The sequence below is a fragment of the Marmota flaviventris genome, chromosome 17, assembly GCF_047511675.1.
Source record: "Marmota flaviventris isolate mMarFla1 chromosome 17, mMarFla1.hap1, whole genome shotgun sequence".
In the NCBI taxonomy this organism is placed as follows: Eukaryota; Metazoa; Chordata; class Mammalia; order Rodentia; family Sciuridae; genus Marmota; species Marmota flaviventris.
Genome location: NC_092514.1, coordinates 39,630,936 through 39,645,497, shown reverse-complemented (window position 1 = coordinate 39,645,497; position 14,562 = coordinate 39,630,936). Strand labels below are relative to the sequence as shown.

The following is a 14,562-nucleotide window of genomic DNA, read 5'->3' as shown; positions in this document are numbered from 1 at the left end:
AAAGGCCTACACCATCATCTGCCAGCAGGCCTGAGGGTTCCCAGCACCCTCTCCCTAGAGTCTCCCGGGCAGCTCACCCTCTCAGCAGGTCGCTTGCTCCTGGGATGCTGCTCTGGAGTTGTGCCCACCTCGGCCGGCCAACAGCCTCGGTCTGCCCCTCCCAGCCCTGACCCAGGAGACTTTATCACTCCAGCCAGTGGCTCGAGACCATATTTGGACACAGGGGCAGGTGTCCCTGGAGTCTGTCATTGATACTCAGGGTCCTCCCCCTCCCTGGACTGGACAGTCATGACCACGTGGAGGTGCTGACTGTCCTCTGCCCCTTGAGCACCAGGCTCAGGGGCAGTCCTGGGAGCCTCAGACACTCGTACCACAAAGAGCGAGAGAAAGATCCAGAAGGGACGGGAACCCCCCAGCAGACCCCCTCCCCAGGCACAGCCGTAATGCCCCATCTCCACCTCCTTCCCAGATAAACAACCTCCCCCCCTCCACCACCGCCATTGCTATTTTGGGAGCAGAGTGACAGCTGAGGGGCTGATGGACGCGGACACAGAGCAGCTGCCCAAGTCCCTGACCAACTGGAGACTTCCAGAAATGCCTTTCTGGCGGGAGGGGGAGGACAGACTGGAGGAAAGTTCCTTTTCCTCTTCCACTTGTACTTATTGCAGCACCTCCACCTGGCTGTCCTGCGTTCGCCTGTTGAAATGTCCTTGCTTTGCAGAAAGAGGAGCCTGACCTACCAGCCAGGTGTAGTGTGCCTGGGTGGCTGTTTGGGTGTGAATGTTTTCTACCCGTCCCTCCACTATGTCCTGGGAACACATTCAGCCCACCTCTCTGGTCAGATTGGGAGCTCCCTGAGGGCTCTGTTTCTTCCCCATCAGACTGAAATCAAGGGCCAGGGCTGGGTCAGAATGCAAATTCCCTGAGACCAAGAACTATGACTCCCCTCAGCCCAGGTCACAGGGAACCCTCCCAGGACAAGAGGAGGCTCCTCAGCAGAAGCAGGCTTCCAGGGACAAGCTGCATCCACCACCACAGAGGGGGAGATCCTGGGGCGCAACTGTTATTCCTTCACTCGGGAAGGGCTGCCAAGGCAAATTTACTTAGATGTTCCCACTTGGACTGAGAATCTTTCTGCCCTCCAAAGCCCCCAAACTGGGGCTGAGTGCTCGCTTCTGGAGGGAAAGGACAGCAGCTCAAAAAGATTGCAAACCCCCCACCCAACCAGAGAGACAGGCAGAGTCACATTCTCTGCATGGGAGAATGGCATTGTATGCCAGGCTGTGTTCTCGAACCCCTATTCCACCCCCACCTCCCATATATTTTCCAACTTGCCCAAAAGACACTGAAGAAAAAGGGTAGGTAGAGTCACCCAATTCAGATCCTGCTCCTCATCCTGTGACCTTGGACACTTAGACACAGCTAAGTGTGCCTTGGACAGGATCTACTTCGCTGCTAAACCCCAATCCATAGTTGATTTTATTTTATTATTATTATTTATTTATTTGTTTGTTTGTTTATTTATTTATTTATTTATTTATTTATTTTGGTGGTGGTGGGAATCAAACCCAGGGCCTTGTGCATTCGAGGCAAGCACTCTACCAACGAGCTATGTCCCCAGGCTCTGATTTTGGTTTTGTCCTCGGTTTTGTTTTTGTTGTGATAAGGAGTCTCACTGTGTTGCTCAGGTTGGCTTTGAACTCCTGGGCTCCAGTGATCCTCCTGCCTCAGCCTCCCAAGTAGAGGTGTGTGCCACTGTGCCCGCCTTCACATGTATTTGTTGAATGAACGAATGAATGAATGGATGGATGAATCCCCTGCCTTCTTGTTATCCTAAACCCTGGATCCCCTTTGTGGGGCAAACAATGAGGTAATACGATAGGGAGCTTGCCATTAGCAGAGAACTTTGGTTTTATGATTTTAGGGCTAAGGAACCCTAAATTCAAATCCTGATCAGTAATTTATTCTACAAGCATTTCCTATGTGCCAGGAACTGTGAAAGGTAAGGGAAGCAGAGAACACTCACAAGGCAAGGATTTGTTCCACTTATTCACTTACATATTCCCAGTGTATATAACAATTTGTGGAACATAGTAAGTGCTCAGTGGTATTTATTAAATTAATTAATGAAGTAATTCCATGGAACTGTGATTTCTTTCCATTTATTTATTTATTGGTACTGGGGATTAACCCAGGGGTACTCTACCACTAAACATCCCTAGCCTTTTTAATTTTTCATTTTATTTTGAGACAGGGTCTTGCTAAATTGCTGAGGCTGGCCTCAAACTTGTGATCCTTCTGCCTCAGCCTCCTGAGTTGTTAGGAGGATCCCACCATGTCCAGCTAGATCTGTGATTTCTAAATGTGAGGAATACTAAGATGTTTTCAAAATGCAAAACAGGCCAGGTTTGGTGGCTCACACCTATAATCCCAGCGGCTTAGGAGGATGAGGTAGGAGGATCACAAGTTCAAAGCCAGCCTCAGCAACTTAGCAAGGCTCTGAGCAACTTAGCAAGACCCTGTTTTAAAATAAAACATTAAAAGGGCTGGGGATGCGGCTCAGTGGTTAAGCACCCAAAGCCTGGTACCAAATAAATAAATAAAATAAAAATGCAAAACAAGGAACTATGATGTTGTTTCAGAGAAGGTTTTCCTGAATAAGTGATAAATTAGTTTAATGCATGTAGAGTTTTAAGAGCAAGGTCTGGCAGAGAATACTTGCTCAATACAATTGCTGGATGGATAAATGAATGAATATTTAAGGCCAGACCTGAAGAATGAGGAACTGTCTCAGCAGCCTGTATTAGTCTGCTCAGATGGCTATAACAGAATACCACCATCTGGGAGGCCCAAACAGCAGACATTGATTTTCTCACAGCTCTGGGCTTGAGAAGCCTAAGATCAAGGTGCCATCTGGGTCGGACTCTGGTGAGGCCTCTCTCCTCTGCTTCTTGGGCTCCTTAGTGCTTCCGTGTCCTCAGAATGAGGTATAGTTGGAGAGGTGGAGAGACCAGGGATGGGGGGCAGAGTGCATGTTCTGGACTCCCTTCTTTTTCTTATAAAGGCACCAGTTCAATCAGACTCGGGCCCTGCCCTTATGACCTCACTTAAACTTTATTTCCTCCCTAGAGGGCATATGTTTTTTGACACATGCATTTCAAAGAACACAATTCTGTCCATAATATTCCCAGACAGGAAAAATGAAAACCTGCAAGTACAAGAGCACTAATGCAGGAAGAGCCATGCCTTGGACAAGTTCAGAAACAAGACAGAAGGCTCTGATCTTAGAGAGGGGTGGCTGAGACAGTGAGGCTGTGTGGGCCATAAGGAGTGTGGTTCATTCTCGCATGTAAGGGGAACATTGAAAGGTTTTGGATGAAAAGTCAGTAATAGAGCAGTTTTTGGTTTGAAAGATGGCCCTGGCTGCAGCAGGAAGGGGATAGAGACGGGGAGGCAGGTCCAGAGGCTGTGGTGGTAGTCCACACAGGAAGCAATAGTCAGCAGTGGTGGATTCCTATAATCCCAGCAGCTCAGAAGAATGAGACAGCAGGATCGAAGGTTCAATGCCAGCCTCAGCAACTTAGAGAGAACCTGAGCAAATCAGCAAGACCCTGTCTATAAATAAACTATAGCAACAGGCTGGGCTATGGGTAGGGGTAAAGTGTTCAGGGGTTCAATCCTCAGTACCAAAAAAAGAAAGAGAAGTGAAGGTGTGTTACTCAGTGTGGCAGGGTGGCTGGAGGGAATAATGTTGTAAGTGAGGCAGAAGTGACTTAGGAGTTTGAGACTGCCAGAGGGGTCATGGACAGGAGAGAAGCTGGAGAAGATCCCAAGTGACCAATAAGAGAGTTCATGTTCATTACTCTTTGCTTGGGCTCCTCATCAGAAATGTGAGAGGAAAGGGCTGTTGTGAAGATTAAATGAGTTAAGTATATAAAGCACTTTGAACAATGCCTGACACAGTGCTATCATTACTATTATTATTATTGCTGTACAACGCTGGTAACTGCAGATGGTTTGCGCCCCCACCCCACCCCCAATTCTTTACAGTGCTGGAGATCAAACTCAGGGCCTCATGGTGTGCGAGGCAGGTCACTCCACCACTGAGCTACATCCCAGCCCTTTTTATTTTTTATTTCGAGTCTGGATCTAGCTAAGTGCCCAAGGCTAGCCCCAAACTGTCATCCTCCTGCCTCAGCCTTTCAAGTAGTTGGAATTATAGGTTTGCACCATCATGTCCAGCTGAGATTATTTGCTTTTGTGCTCATCAAATATTAATTGACTCCACCCATTTTTAAAAAGAATAATAGTTTCTGACTCTGTAAGCCACCCCTGCCAGGTGCGCTGACTGGAACTCAGCCCACTCAGTCTCTGCCGTTTTCTGTCTCTGTTATTTGGAGGTAAGTCTCTAACTTCCCAACTCCTCGGTTTGCTCATTTATAAAATAGGGCAAGAATCCCTGTCGCGAAGAGTCTAAAAAGGATGACTATACCCAGGAAGGCACCGCGGGGACAAATATGGAAAGGCTGTTGATCAGAGGAAGTCCAGAGTCCCGGCTAGGGACGGCCCGACTCTTCTCCTCCGAACCCCGGAGGGCGCTGTGGCCGTCGGCGGCCACGCGCGGCACGGCGGCGGCGCTCTGTCCCTGCCGGAATCTTTCTCCTCCACGTGGGGACGCAGGATGGCGGCCGCAGTGGTGGTGGGTGTGCTCAGATGGGGAGGGGGCTCCGTGGCTCGGCGCCGGGCGGGGTCCCCGAGGCCGCTGGGAGGCAAAGCCGGGGCCAGCGATCGGGCTGCGAAGCTCACCGACACCCCGCTTGTTTGCGCAGGACGAGACGGCGGCGCCAGATGTGCAGCGGCTGCTAGTGCAGTTCCAGGATGAGGGCGGGCAGCTGCTGGGTTCCCCGTTCGACGTGCCCGTGGACATCACTCCCGACAAGCTGCAGCTGGTGTGCAACGCGCTGCTGGCTCAGGTGAGCGGCCCGGCTTCTCCTCCCCAGGGTGGGCCCAGTGGAGGACCAGGAGATCGAGGATCTGGGGTTCAGGGGCCCCTCCGCTAACCAACAGTGGGTGGCCTGCCTTGCGGAGTCCCCACCCGCCTCCCAGTGAGGGCAGAAGGTGGGATCCGTGTGAAAGCGCTTTACCCCTTTCACATCGTGTTCACCTGCGCAGAGGCCGCATTTTGAACGCGTTGGGTGCCAAATCTCCTTGATTCCATGTCACAGTCCCTTAAGAAGGGACATATTAATATCCTCAGGTGATAGATATGGAATTGGAATGCAAGTCTGACAGACTCAAAACCAGTGTTCTTAACCTTTCAATCAGTGTTTATGAAGTGCTGCTCTCTGCTGGGGAGGGGTAGTGCCTAAAAATGCAGCTCTTGGCCCCTACCCCACTTACTAAACCAGACCAGGCAAACAGTCCGCATTTTAAATCCGCTTTTCAGATGCTTCTTACACAGGTATAGACTAGTGGGATGGTTTGGAAGATACCAAATAATGCTATGTGGTGACCCTAACCCTGAATCTTGCTGTTCTTTTTGCAGAACACCAGATAACCTGAATTAGTCATTAGCATTAGGACATTGAACTAATTATTTAGTTCCTCTGAGCCTATTTTTTTTAATCCATCAAGTGGGGATAGTAATGTCTGTTTCCCAGGGTAATTGTGATATGCAGATTATGTGAATGTCCTAAGATTGCTCTTCAAGGATTAAAACATCCTGCCATATGGGGACTGATAGGGGTATCCCAAGCAGAGTGGCTGTAAAGAAGGCAACCTTACCTCCCACCGCTCACTGGGGAGTGTCCAGGGCAGAGGTGGACCCTGTATGTCCTGCATAGTAGAGTTGCCCTTCACCATTGTTTTGCAGGAGGATCCCCTGCCCCTGGCTTTCTTTGTCCATGATGCTGAAATCACCTCCTCGCTGGGGAAGACACTGGAGTCCCAGGCAGTCGAGACAGAGAAGATCCTAGACATCATCTACCAGCCACAGGCCATCTTCAGGGTCCGAGCCGTGACCCGCTGCACCAGCTCCTTGGAGGGCCACAGTGAAGCAGTCATTTCTGTGGCCTTTAGCCCCACAGGAAAGTAAGGATAGCTGTAGAATTGTGGTTGGGGTCTGGGGATGCCGTCTCTAACTGGGGTGGGGAGAGTGCCCCAGAGTTAAGATTGATGTTGCCTACCATAGACTTGAGCTGTGCACCCAGTTTGCAAGAAAGGGACTTCCCTATTGAGGTCTGTTTTCCAAGGGCTAAGGATACCTGCCTTGGAAGAGTCTTTCATGGACTTGATGTCAGAGCATGGGAGCTTTAGGTTCATCCCTTCTGAGCTGTGTGACTTGAATGAGTCACTTCACCTTTCTGAATTCATTTATTTCCCATGAAACTGGGATTCATTTCTTCTCAGAGCCCTCTGAGGATATGAAAAGCTTCCAAAGCTAGTTACAGCCAGGTGTAATGGCTCATGCCTTTAATCCTAGCAATGTTGGAGGCTGAGGCAGGAAAATTGCACGTTCACGGCCAGCCTCAGCAACTGAGACACTGCTCAACATTTTAAAAAGGGCTTGGAATGTAGCTCAGTAGTAGAATGCTCACCTAGCACGCTGAATGCCCTGGGTTTGACCCCAGCACTGAGAAAGGGGAAAGAATGAGCAGGTTATCACTGTGGTCCTTCCTATCAGGAAGGAGGTGAAGTGGCCTCCTGGGGTCTTCTCCCAAATGGCATCATTGCCATATTTCTCCTCCTCAGGGAGAGGAAGGAGTCCTATCCCAGATTTTGTTCACAGATGGTTGGATAGGCAACAGAAATGCACATGTGCAGCATCTGGGGTGCACTGCCACAGTCAAGGGGCCTCTTCTCTTCCCCAGGTACTTGGCCAGTGGCTCCGGAGACACCACTGTGCGCTTCTGGGATCTCAGCACAGAGACACCACATTTCACATGCAAGGGTCAGTATGTATGTAGCCACTTGGGGTCTTAAGGTGGCTGAATTGCCCAGCTCTTTTTAGTTTGTGGGGAAGCTCAGAGTCAGTTCTAACCCCCTACCATCCAATATCTGGTTCTCTATTCCTCGATAGAGACTGTGTCCTTGAGACTAGCCAGCCACTTAAAACAGGTAGAGACTGGACCAAAATCAACATGGCCTTGTGGAGAGGAGCTGACTACCCCTTAGCAAGGAGAGCCTGGCTTAAATCCAACCTCTGCCATAGTTGTTCTTAGACTTTAGCATACATCAGAATCACCTCCAGGGCTTGTCGAAATACAGATTGCTGAGTTTTTGTTTTGGTAGATCTGGGGTAAGGCCTGTGAATTTGCATTTCCAACAAGTTCCAGATGATGCTGATGGTGCTAGTCTGGGAACCACACTAGGAGAGTGAGTGCTGTACCATATACTAGGATGATTTTATATGATTTTTATATGTTATATGCTAGGAATATACTGGGATGATTTTATATGTTGCAGGTCATGCTGCATGCCTAAGCTTCTGTCTTCACATCTGGAAAAGGATAATTCTTGTCTTGCTCCCTGTATTAGAATTAAAAGGGATGTTGTGTGTGGAAACCCTTTATACCAAGTGTCCCATAAGGAATTATTAGAAAGTTCTCCCTCAGCCTAGGATCCTCGTCTCCCCTTTTCTTGGCATTCGTTTTTTTGGCAGTTGGTTTAGGAGTGCTTGCAATGTGCCGTGCATTGTTAGGCACTGAGGATGAAGATGGATGTGGGCCCTCCTTTCTCTCTCCCTTGCTTTCTTAGGACACAGACACTGGGTCCTTAGCATATCCTGGTCCCCAGATGGCAAGAAACTAGCCTCAGGCTGCAAGAATGGCCAGGTAGGTGGTGTCAAGATAACTAAGCAGCCAGGTGTGGTGAAGTAGTCCACACCTGTAATCCTAGCAGCTTTGGGAGACTGAGGCAGAAGTATCACAAGTTCAAGGCCAGCCTCAGCAACTTAGTGAGATCTTGCCTCAAAAAACAAAAAGGGCTGGGGATGTACCTCAGTAGTAAAGCACCCCTGGGTTAAATTTCCAGTACAAAAACAAAAAACCAAAAACTAAGGACTTAGGGCCAGTTCAGAATAGGGTCCTGGGATCTTCAGGAAGGGTTAGGTGTAGGGGTAGTAGGTAACCAGGAGACCTTTGGGATAGGTTGGAGAGGATTATTCAGTGAGTTTCTGTTCTTCAGATTCTCCTCTGGGACCCAAGCACAGGGAAGCAGGTGGGCAGGACCCTTGCCGGCCACAGCAAGTGGATTACGGGCTTGAGCTGGGAGCCCCTCCATGCGTAAGTGACACTAACTGAACTTAGCCAGGATCAAAGCTGCCCCCTTTCCTGTTTGATGCAGAGACACTTTCCTGAAGGGTGTGATGGGCATCTGGACGTCAGTAACAGCTTGACAGGGGGTGGGGCCTCTAGATCTAGACCCACCCTTCCACTTGCAGGGAGGCTGCTCATGGTTGGGCTTGGGAACTGTCTTGCAGAGCAGCCAGGTCTTGGGGTCAGGAAGCTATCAGGAGATTGTCCCTGGCCTTTGAGTTGGGAATGGGAGGTGCTGTGGGCCGAACGGCATTGCCAGGTCAGAAATAAGAGCACATTTCCCTTCCCCTTGGCAGGAACCCTGAGTGCTGCTACGTGGCCAGCAGCTCCAAGGATGGCAGTGTGCGGGTCTGGGACACAACTGCAGGCCGCTGTGAGCGAATCCTTACCGGGCACACGCAGTCAGTCACCTGTCTCCGGTGGGGAGGAGATGGGCTTCTGTACTCTGCTTCCCAGGACCGTACCATCAAAGTCTGGAGGGCCCATGATGTAAGAACTGGGAGGGTACAGAAGCCATTCTGGCAAATTTGGGGGCACACAGTGCTGGAACTGGGAGCACACTTGGCCTCAGCAAGTCCAGTGTTTCCCGAATGTGCTGAGAGTCCAGTCAGGAGGGTGCTGCTGCAACAAGGGGCTCTGAGGTTGGTGCTGCTTTATTATGGGGATTCCAGCACCTCCTTTCCCTCCAGTAGCCTAGTCTAGCTCTGGAAAGTCCTGCTGTGGGAAGCCTGGTTAGCTTTTTAAAACCTACCATATCCCAAAGCTGTTTGACTGGAGCCCTTTTATTCTGGTGGACTTCTCTTCCATGAAACAGGCCAGTCCTCTCATTTCATATATAAACAGAAACTTGAGCCCATGGGTGGTTTGATTAAGATCATAGTGAATGGGTGCTGAAGTCTCAGGGTCCTGGTTCGTATCCCATGCTGGTCTCCTGGGGCTGATCTTCCAAGATGGAAGTGGGTTATATGTGTGTTTGATCCATCTCCCTCCACCCTAGGGTGTGCTGTGCCGGACTCTTCAAGGCCATGGCCACTGGGTGAATACCATGGCACTTAGCACCGACTATGCCCTGCGCACAGGAGCCTTTGAGCCTGCCGAGGCCACGGTTAATGCCCAAGACCTGCAGGGGTCCTGTGAGTGAGAGGAGGAGGGGAGAGGGCTGCCGGAGGAGGAGCCAGTTCTCCAACATCATGGGGATGTTGCTTTTTGTATTGGATTTTCTAATCAGCCTTGTTCCCCATCTTTCTCCTGTGGTACCTGGACACAGTGCAGGAGCTGAAGGAAAGGGCCCTAAGCCGGTACAACCTCGTGCGGGTGAGTGTGTGCCAGCCACGTGCTTCCCCAGCTCTGTGTATTTTTCTCAGCTGGTCACTGAAACACTCTTGTCAGACACTTGGACCTCTGTTCCCTTCTAGTCTCTTCTAGCCCCAGTTCTCAGAGTACCTATTCTGAAAAGTTGTTTTTTGTTTATTTGTTTGAGACAAGGGCTCGCCAGGTTGCACAGGCCGGCTTTGAATTTGCAATCCTCCTGCTTCAGTCTCCCTTCTGGATAGCTGGGAATAGACCTGCACCACTGAAAACCTGTTCTTAATAATCCTCATTTGTGATCCTTAAATCTTAAATGCACTGGGGATCATTTTATTTTGTGAGTGTGTGTGTATAAGGGCCACATTCACATGGTCTAAGGTTCAAAGTTCATAAAAAGGTATATTGTGAAACATCACTCATCTCTTGCACAGCCGACCATTCCTTATGGAAGCATCCAGTGCTACCAATGTCTTGCATTTTATTTTTATATATACACACACACAAACACACACGTATATGTATGTGTGTGTGTGTATATATATATATATTTAGTTGTAGGTGGACAAATACCTTCATGTGGTGCTAAGAATCGAACCCAGTGCCTCACACTGCGAGGCAAGTGCTCTACCACTGAGCCACAAACCCAGCCCGTTCCTTTTTTTTAATATACCAGTCTGTACCTGCTTTGTCATACAATTTTGTATCATAGAAATGATTCCGTGAACATACAGGATTTCATTTTCCTTTTGGGTGAATTGACTTGCCTGGAGTCATGTGTGAACAAGTAGCCTCATTTCTCCTAGTTAGCCCTAGCCTGTGTCCCTGGTGTGTGCAGTCAGTGTCTGACCATATCCAATATGATGTACTTTCTGCCCCTCCTCCCCAGGGCCAGGGCCCAGAGAGGCTGGTGTCTGGCTCAGACGACTTCACCTTATTCCTGTGGTCCCCAGCAGAGGACAAGAAGCCCCTTGCACGGATGACGGGACACCAAGCACTCATCAACCAGGTGCTCTTTTCTCCTGACTCCCGCATTGTGGCCAGTGCCTCCTTCGACAAGTCCATCAAGCTGTGGGACGGCAGGACTGGCAGGTGAGTTGGGGCAGTGTGCCTCTGGACGCATTGGCTATAGAAGGCACTTGATGTTGCCTCAGCAATTGTCTAGATTTCTGTGTTTCTTCCTCTTTTTCAGTATTGTTACAAGGATCAGTGAGATAGTATATTTGGGACCAGCACTAAGTGGGCACTAAAAATGCTAGATCCCTTCACATCAAAGTAAAGAAATAACCTTAGAGCTTGCCAGAGGGCCAGGGGTGTGGCAGCCCTCGAGAAAGTGGAACCCTAGGTAGGGCTGTGGTGCAGTCGTTACGTTGCCCACAAAGTGTGATCCCTGGGCCAGTGGCATTATCGTCTCCCGGGAGCATAATGGAAAATGCAGACTCATCAGGTGATACTGCTACCAGTTAAAAGTGTCAGAAGCCCTAGTGTAAGGGGTTATAATGACTTGGGGTTAACTAGGTCAGAGGCAAGGCAAAGACATGCATCAGGGACAGGAAAAAGGGGAACCCTTGTTGGGGCCGAAGGGAAACTGAGTGTCAGTTATTGTGTATTTTCACACAGCAGCTCTGTGTAATAAGTTGTTTAATTCCTTTTTCAAATAAAGAAACTGAGTCTCAGGCCTAATGGCTTGTCCAAACTGTCACAGATAGACTATATTGATTTGAAAGTTCCAGGTGGGCCTGGCCCACAGTTACTCCAGGCCACCTGTCAGCGAGCAGCTGCTATGCTGGGGGATGTCAGGCAGATGGGCTAGGCAGGTGGCCACATTGGATTCTAAGGCACGTGGAGCCATGCAGGTAGGAAGCCTGGCACCAGACACCCCAGAGCAATTCATTTAGGGAAGTTTCACAAAATAGTAATGACTGGCAATGATTAAAATGGTCTGGCACGGAGGCCAGGCAGCACAGTTCTGTAAAAATTCCCAGGTAATTTTAGCAGACAGCAAGGCTGAGAACCACTGCTGTGGGAATGGGGGACACTTCATACCTGTTTCATAATCTCCATCATTATCCTCCCCTGGCTCAGGTACCTGGCTTCCCTGCGTGGCCATGTGGCTGCTGTTTATCAGATTGCATGGTCAGCTGACAGCCGCCTGCTGGTCAGTGGTAGCAGTGACAGCACCCTGAAGGTGTGGGACGTGAAGGCCCAGAAGCTGGCCACAGACCTGCCAGGCCATGCTGATGAGGTGGGCTGCCACTGCGGGCAGGAGGGGGCTGGGATTGCACCCTGGCCCTTCTCCCCTCACCGTTCCACTGTCCTTCCCCTCCTCCTCTTCATGTTTAGGTTTATGCTGTTGACTGGAGTCCAGATGGCCAGAGAGTGGCAAGTGGCGGGAAGGACAAGTGCCTCCGGATGTGAGTGTGGGGAGGTGGTGGTTGAGGTGTTCCTCTTACCCTTGAGTGGGTTGGTCCCTCTTTGCATTCTTTCCCTTGTGGCATGGCATTCTCAGGGACCATCCTGGTACTCAGAGTTTGCGGTGGTGTGTGAAGCCAGGTCCTCAGTGGGCACGTGGAGGGCTGCAGGAGTTAGGGAATTTGTGAGGCCCTGACAGCACTCAGGCTGCTCTCTAGCAGTGTGTGCAGGTCGCCAGCACAAGGCACTCAATCTTTGTTAGAGTCCTGAGACCTGAGTGCAGATCCTGGTTCTGCTTTTTGGTGTGAAATCACAGGAAACTTAATCTGGCTCTTGGGAATTTTTGAACCTTCATAGAGGATCACTGAGGAGGGCAAACACACTCTGACACTGAAGCACTTGCAAAGGATTGTCACTGGTAGTGGGCATCAGAGTCCAGGTCCCAGGTGGAATCCTGGCTGAGGCAGGCAGGGGACACATAGCCTGGGTTTGCATGGCTAGAGCAGGTACAGTGCCAGGTTTTGATGACTCTCAGGTCATCAAAAGATCATCCCGGGTTGGGGTTGTGATTCATGGGCTGGGATTGTGGTTCAGTGGTAGAGCGCTCGCCTCGCACATGCAAGGTCCTGGGTTCGATCCTCAGCACCAAATACAAAGTTAAAAAAAAAAAAAAAAAGATCATCCCCCACAGTGGGCTCCTGAGATTGTACAGAGGCATCCCAGCCTGATTCCTTCCCTTCCCCACAGATGGAGGAGATGAAGTCTCACAGTTCTGACTCCCACCTGAACTTGGCTTCTGCCTGCTGCCCGCCCTGCCAGAAAACAAAGACCAGGATGGGAGTGCACACCCCCTCCTCACCAGCAGAGGCCTCCTGTCCTTGACAGACCCTGGTGGGGTCTCCCCACGGGTCCTTTGCCTGCTCTGGGCACTCTTCGGTCCCTTGCTGGTGCTGGCAGCAGTGGGGAGGCCAGGCTGTATGTGAGGCCTCCGTTGTCGCCCCTGCCTCCTTTTCCAAGTATCAGCTATGTTCAGGGTCAGACCCCAGATTCTATGGCCAAATAAATAATTTATATATTGTGTGTTCAGGTTACAGTTCCTTGTCCTAGAATCCTAGGGCTTAGCCGTGCACCGTGCTAAATTTCTTTGACCCCCTTCCTTGTTCTGGGTGATAGCAAAACCATTCTGACCAGGAATTGCCCTTCCTCTCCCCCATGCATAAGGGAGAGGCCAGTGTGACCTTGGCCAGAGGACAGGTTAAAGCAGTGTTGTCCATGGCAGGCACTGGCCACATGTGTCTGTGTGCACTGGCCAGAGTAGAGTACAGCTAGAAAGCAGATGCCTCTTGCTTCTCCCACAGCACACTTGGCCCTGCTAGGTGCTGAGCTCTGTGCTACAGAAGGCCATGGGCAAGCGAGAGGACTCCCCCTCTGACAGGGTGGCAGTGGGGCCATACTGAGAACACCCTTAACATTTGTGGGCATGGGTGTTAGGATGACTCTGCCCTGTGAGAACCTTCAAATATGAAAGGAATCCTCACCAAGACCTCCTTAGGCCCTTGACCAAGACCTTGCCCTGTATGCATCCCGTCTCCATTTCTAATACCTCATTCCACCCCACCCCCACCCCCGCCCCAGCCCTGCTTGTGCTTTTGAGACTGCACAGCACCTAACTGGATCTCAGCCTACACCTTGCACATGCCCTCGGCATGAGGGCAGAAAGAGCTGCCAGTTGCTGCGCTCCTTCCCAGTGCAGGCACTTGTTCTGCTGTGCTCCAAGTAATCCTGCACCTGTATCTGAAAGGTTCTCTCTTCCTCATACTTTTAATGAGCTATCGAGTCCAGGAAGCTTATAGGATTTGCCCTTGCCCTCACATCAAATAAGGGGAAAAGCCATGGTTCATCAGACCCTGCTCCAAAGCCGGTGTTCTTTGCACTGTGTCCCTCCAGAGCTCAAATCTAGCACATGGTCCATAGGCTGCCACTGCACCTGTCCAGGGTCACTCTCTCTGTGAAGATGTTTTAGTCTTTGAGTGCCAGTCCTCCCTCCTCCCCCACCACAGGCAGTGGCAGAACCAAACCGCAAGGGATGGTGGTCCTGTTTTCCATGCCCCCCCCCCCAACCTATCTGGATTCTTAGTCCTAGCAAAAGCTTGGGTGGCAGCTAGCCCAGCTGAGGCTATCTGCAGCATGAAGAAAAACTTAGGGGTGCTGGATGACCTGCAGTTCTTTAATGAGGAATCTGGACCCAGCCCAGATCTGGGGAAGGAGGGAGCCTAGCAGCTGTGGGCAGTGGCTGAGCCTGGCCTGGCTTAGCTCAGCCTGAGATGTCTCCAGGTGAATGGGGCTCCCCTAGGCTTGGCCGTGGCCCAGGGGTAGGGTTCCAGTACCACTGCCACCAGGCCCTGGCCGGCAGGGTAGTCAGTGGTTCTCTGGCATGGTGATGGTGGTACAGTACATCTCATGGTCTGGTTCCTGAGGGCCCTGGGCTGAGGCTGATCCCCAGGGAGGGAGGGGTGTCCGGGGCCCTCTA

General features: G+C 50.7%; 1 protein-coding gene across 2 annotated transcripts; it reads left to right on the top strand.

Moving 5' to 3' along the window:
* The first annotated feature begins 4,660 nt into the window (after positions 1-4,660).
* Positions 4,661-13,112, top strand: Nle1 (notchless homolog 1). Of its 2 annotated transcripts, XM_027921056.2 has the most exons (13): positions 4,661-4,699; positions 4,830-4,973; positions 5,873-6,090; positions 6,870-6,949; positions 7,756-7,832; positions 8,185-8,282; positions 8,612-8,804; positions 9,313-9,448; positions 9,583-9,629; positions 10,510-10,712; positions 11,706-11,865; positions 11,964-12,034; positions 12,780-13,112. In XM_027921056.2, exons 1-13 carry the CDS (start codon positions 4,682-4,684, stop codon positions 12,790-12,792), a joined length of 1,458 nt encoding a protein of 485 aa, XP_027776857.2. In that variant the 5' UTR covers positions 4,661-4,681; the 3' UTR covers positions 12,793-13,112. The 2 variants fall into 2 exon arrangements, with proteins under 2 accessions (XP_027776857.2, XP_071459295.1); XM_071603194.1 differs by lacking the exons at positions 4,661-4,699; positions 4,830-4,973; positions 5,873-6,090; positions 6,870-6,949; positions 7,756-7,832 and having other exon boundaries at positions 8,202-8,282; positions 8,612-8,688.
* The last annotated feature ends 1,450 nt before the right edge of the window (positions 13,113-14,562 follow it).